Source organism: Haplochromis burtoni, unplaced genomic scaffold, assembly GCF_018398535.1.
Source record: "Haplochromis burtoni strain Fernald_Lab_line unplaced genomic scaffold, NCSU_Asbu1 Contig_9, whole genome shotgun sequence".
In the NCBI taxonomy this organism is placed as follows: domain Eukaryota; kingdom Metazoa; phylum Chordata; class Actinopteri; order Cichliformes; family Cichlidae; genus Haplochromis; species Haplochromis burtoni.
This window is the reverse complement of record NW_024582370.1, coordinates 3,924,359-3,929,210: the sequence shown is the minus strand read 5'-3', so window position 1 is coordinate 3,929,210 and position 4,852 is coordinate 3,924,359. Positions and strand designations below refer to the sequence as shown.

The 4,852-nt window shown below is 40.0% G+C and overlaps 1 protein-coding gene across 1 annotated transcript in view; it reads right to left on the bottom strand.

The window, feature by feature from the left end:
* Window positions 1-4,852, bottom strand: part of gnai3 (guanine nucleotide binding protein (G protein), alpha inhibiting activity polypeptide 3) — a 27,926-nt gene that overhangs the window by 2,859 nt on the left and 20,215 nt on the right. Inside the window, exons 6-7 of the mRNA XM_005914901.3 lie at window positions 3,971-4,100; window positions 3,322-3,475 (exon numbers count right to left, since the gene is read on the bottom strand). Of these exons, the coding sequence (XP_005914963.1) occupies window positions 3,322-3,475; window positions 3,971-4,100 (284 nt within the window). The remainder of the gene's footprint in view (window positions 1-3,321; window positions 3,476-3,970; window positions 4,101-4,852) is intronic.

Here is a 4,852-nt window from a genome sequence, read left to right as displayed (position 1 = left end):
ATGACAATATATATATATATATATATATATATATATATATATGTAATAGTATATGTATAGATATATATATATATATATAGATATAGATATATATATATAAATATGGATATAGGATATAGAGTATAGATAGATATGATATGATAGATAGATAGATAGATAGATAGATGATAGAGAGAGAGAGAGAGAGAGAGAGAGAGCATGATTAAACAGTCCCAGCTCGGATGCTGCAAATACATAAAATGTAATAAAAATACAATAAATATTTTCTCAAAACACTTAAAGCTTACACCATATAAGACCTTCCATAAGCTAATGTTTGTCTCACCAGTGTACTCGGGGTAGCAGATAGTAAGGGGACTTCTGGTGATCTTCTCTTCAAACAAGTCTTTCTTATTGAGGAAAAGGATGATGGAGGTGCGGGTGAACCACTTGTTGTTGCAGATGGAGTCGAAAAGCTTCATGCTCTCATGCATCCGGTTCTGAGGAAAGAGCAGATGTGACTGTGACCCTAATTGGCATTTCTTGCAGAGGACATCTTGACCTGACACAAACTGAATATCATCAATCTGCTTTGCTTTTAGGGTCCCGTCGAGCACTGAGAAACCCGACTGGCACGGTGCCGGTTAGTGCCAGCTGGCGTCCACCCCTTGCTAGTTATGTTGACCTGAACCAACGGCTCTGTGTGAGTTATGAACAAAATGTACCACATGTACAAACAGTGAAGTAGGCCAACAATAGCGTACTTTACTGTGCTTGCAGAAAGTGCAGCCAATCACTGACACAGACAAACCACAGAATCTAGTTCACTGTCACACTGTGTCGGCTTACCTGCACATTTTATGTAAGCAATCTTTCCCTTTCCTTCTATCATAAGATATGTAAAAAAGGTCAACAGTGTGCCAACAAGAAAACCCTATGCTTTATGATTTATAAAGTGGACCAGAATCGGAGTGTTCGCTTCACAGTGCACTTACCATTTCCTCATCCTCAGCCAAGACGAGGTCATAGTCACTGAGGGCCACACAGAAAATGATTGCAGTGACTCCCTCAAAACAATGGATCCACTTCTTTCTCTCTGAGCGCTGACCTCCAACATCAAACATCCTGCGTACACATGCGCAAACAGATTCAGTTACTGCATAAACATTCTCTTTCATGCTCATATTACAGTTGTGATGTCTTTTTGTGTGTTTTCTACAAGGATGTGCACCAACACACACACACGGGGCACGCTGATGTCTGCACTCTCACATCTCATGTCTGTGCCTCGCTCTCCACCTGAGTCCCTGAGAGGCAAGCCTAATCTATACTACGATTTTCAGCTGAAGCCGAAATGAAATTAGAGAGCACCGCGTTTTTCAACACCAATCGAGTGATTACACATTTTTAGATCCTGAGCATTTTTATGGGATTACAAATGAAGGGAGGCCAGGAAGGCTATTACACTAAATGTTTTACCAATATTTATAAGTACAGGAGCTATATAATGTAATAATGTGAAAGGACTGAAGCGATGTAATTCCATTAACAGCCACAAAGGTGGGTCATCTTGAGCTCAACAGCAGCAGCATTTGTGAGTTATGTAAGAGGTCGAAACCAGGTCTATGATTTTGTGAAAACAGCATCCACTAAGCAATTTTATTTTTCAATTGTGTTTTATCAGCATTTTATTTTTGAGCATCTTTGATGCTGTGACTACAAAGACGTTTCATTCCCAGGTGAGGCCTGTTCTCTCATTATTCTATAACAAATTAAGCACATAAAAGATGTGTAATTGAATCCAAGTGTTGAACTCGGATTTGATAGCTGTTCCCTGAACTCTCAATATGTCGGTGCAAATGAAAGAGGCATCATTATATATTTAAAGTTATAAATTATCATTATGTATATATATATATATATATATATATAGGGGTGCAACGATACACAAAATTCACGGTTCGGTTCGATACTTTGGTGTCACGGTTCGATATTTTTTCGATACAAAAAAAATGTTCATGCCTTTTTAATTTGTCATTTATTAAATTTTCACGGCACATTCGCACCACATCTCTGTGCGTTCATCATTTGTTTGAAGCCAGCTCACCTCCTGCAACTACTTTTCCGAGAATACGTGCTTCTTTTGTGGTTCGGACTCCTCGACATTTCTTTGGAGGTGGAGGAACATCACAGTAATTGCTTAAAGGAGCTTGCTTCTTCGACATCTTTAAGAGTTCTAAACAAATGTCTGTCCTCCTCCTGAAAATCTTATGTATGCAAACACGCGTTGCAACTTCTTATCTTGTGCCCGTTTTTTATTTTGACAGCGAATGCGCACCTGCGGACCACTTATGTGCAGCCCTGGTTATTTCGCTTGTCATATTGCAGCCACAGAAATTCTTTTGTCCATGAAACCATAAAGCTGCACTTTCTTTTTGCCTTATAGTCTGATTTGTCATAACTTTTCCGTTTTGTGGTAAGCTTTTCTTTGGCTGTCACTTCTTCACCCTGACCTGTCTTATTTGGCTTTTTTTCTTTTTTTTTTTTTTCTGGCTCCTTTCGTTTTCTTTCTTCCTTCTCTTTTTTTTTTTCTTTGATTTCTTTGGGCTGGTGTGAATGTCAACGTTATGTTCCCCACTCTCTTTCTCTCTTCTTTCAACCCTCTGTGACCATGTGTCTTTTATTTGGTTGGGTTCTACCTCTTCATCAGGCGAAATAACTAAAATAATGTGGTGAGCTTCAGACCAACTTTTGAGTGTTGAGGAGACTCTTCGTGAACCGGAGTTGGTTCGTCTTGGAGTCTGGGGGGCTCTTTCTACTTTCCTCGCCGTTGAGGCTTTAGTTTGTTAGCTGTCGCATCAGCACTCACAGCGAAGTGGAGATCAACTGACTAACAGACCATCTACTCTTCTTAAGCCGTTTATATTTGAACGCGAATAAATTCTTGCAGGAAGAACAAATAACAAAATTCAATAACCCTGTGACGTATAAAAAGCAATCAGTTTATTTACACCTTGCCAGGCTAAGCTGCTGTTAAACTGCTTTTACTTTTGCTCAGCGGGATTGGGAAACACAAATGAACAGTAACAGAAACTTCTACTACATACAGCAATCTAACAATACTAGTCAACGTAAACAGTCGTAAAACTAATAGAAAAAAAACCACTTTACTTATACTAAATTAAAGTAGAGAGAGAGAGAGAGAGAGAGAGAGAGCATGTTAAACAGTCCCAGCTCGGATGCTGCAAATACATAAAATGTAATAAAAATACAATAAATATTTTCTCAAAACATTAAAGCTTACACCATATAAGACCTTCCATAAGCTAATGTTTGTCTCACCAGTGTACTCGGGGTAGCAGATAGTAAGGGGACTTCTGGTGATCTTCTCTTCAAACAAGTCTTTCTTATTGAGGAAAAGGATGATGGAGGTGCGGGTGAACCACTTGTTGTTGCAGATGGAGTCGAAAAGCTTCATGCTCTCATGCATCCGGTTCTGAGGAAAGAGCAGATGTGACTGTGACCCTAATTGGCATTTCTTGCAGAGGACATCTTGACCTGACACAAACTGAATATCATCAATCTGCTTTGCTTTTAGGGTCCCGTCGAGCACTGAGAAACCCGACTGGCACGGTGCCGGTTAGTGCCAGCTGGCGTCCACCCCTTGCTAGTTATGTTGACCTGAACCAACGGCTCTGTGTGAGTTATGAACAAAATGTACCACATGTACAAACAGTGAAGTAGGCCAACAATAGCGTACTTTACTGTGCTTGCAGAAAGTGCAGCCAATCACTGACACAGACAAACCACAGAATCTAGTTCACTGTCACACTGTGTCGGCTTACCTGCACATTTTATGTAAGCAATCTTTCCCTTTCCTTCTATCATAAGATATGTAAAAAAGGTCAACAGTGTGCCAACAAGAAAACCCTATGCTTTATGATTTATAAAGTGGACCAGAATCGGAGTGTTCGCTTCACAGTGCACTTACCATTTCCTCATCCTCAGCCAAGACGAGGTCATAGTCACTGAGGGCCACACAGAAAATGATTGCAGTGACTCCCTCAAAACAATGGATCCACTTCTTTCTCTCTGAGCGCTGACCTCCAACATCAAACATCCTGCGTACACATGCGCAAACAGATTCAGTTACTGCATAAACATTCTCTTTCATGCTCATATTACAGTTGTGATGTCTTTTTGTGTGTTTTCTACAAGGATGTGCACCAACACACACACACGGGGCACGCTGATGTCTGCACTCTCACATCTCATGTCTGTGCCTCGCTCTCCACCTGAGTCCCTGAGAGGCAAGCCTAATCTATACTACGATTTTCAGCTGAAGCCGAAATGAAATTAGAGAGCACCGCGTTTTTCAACACCAATCGAGTGATTACACATTTTTAGATCCTGAGCATTTTTATGGGATTACAAATGAAGGGAGGCCAGGAAGGCTATTACACTAAATGTTTTACCAATATTTATAAGTACAGGAGCTATATAATGTAATAATGTGAAAGGACTGAAGCGATGTAATTCCATTAACAGCCACAAAGGTGGGTCATCTTGAGCTCAACAGCAGCAGCATTTGTGAGTTATGTAAGAGGTCGAAACCAGGTCTATGATTTTGTGAAAACAGCATCCACTAAGCAATTTTATTTTTCAATTGTGTTTTATCAGCATTTTATTTTTGAGCATCTTTGATGCTGTGACTACAAAGACGTTTCATTCCCAGGTGAGGCCTGTTCTCTCATTATTCTATAACAAATTAAGCACATAAAAGATGTGTAATTGAATCCAAGTGTTGAACTCGGATTTGATAGCTGTTCCCTGAACTCTCAATATGTCGGTGCAAATGAAAGAGGCCATCATT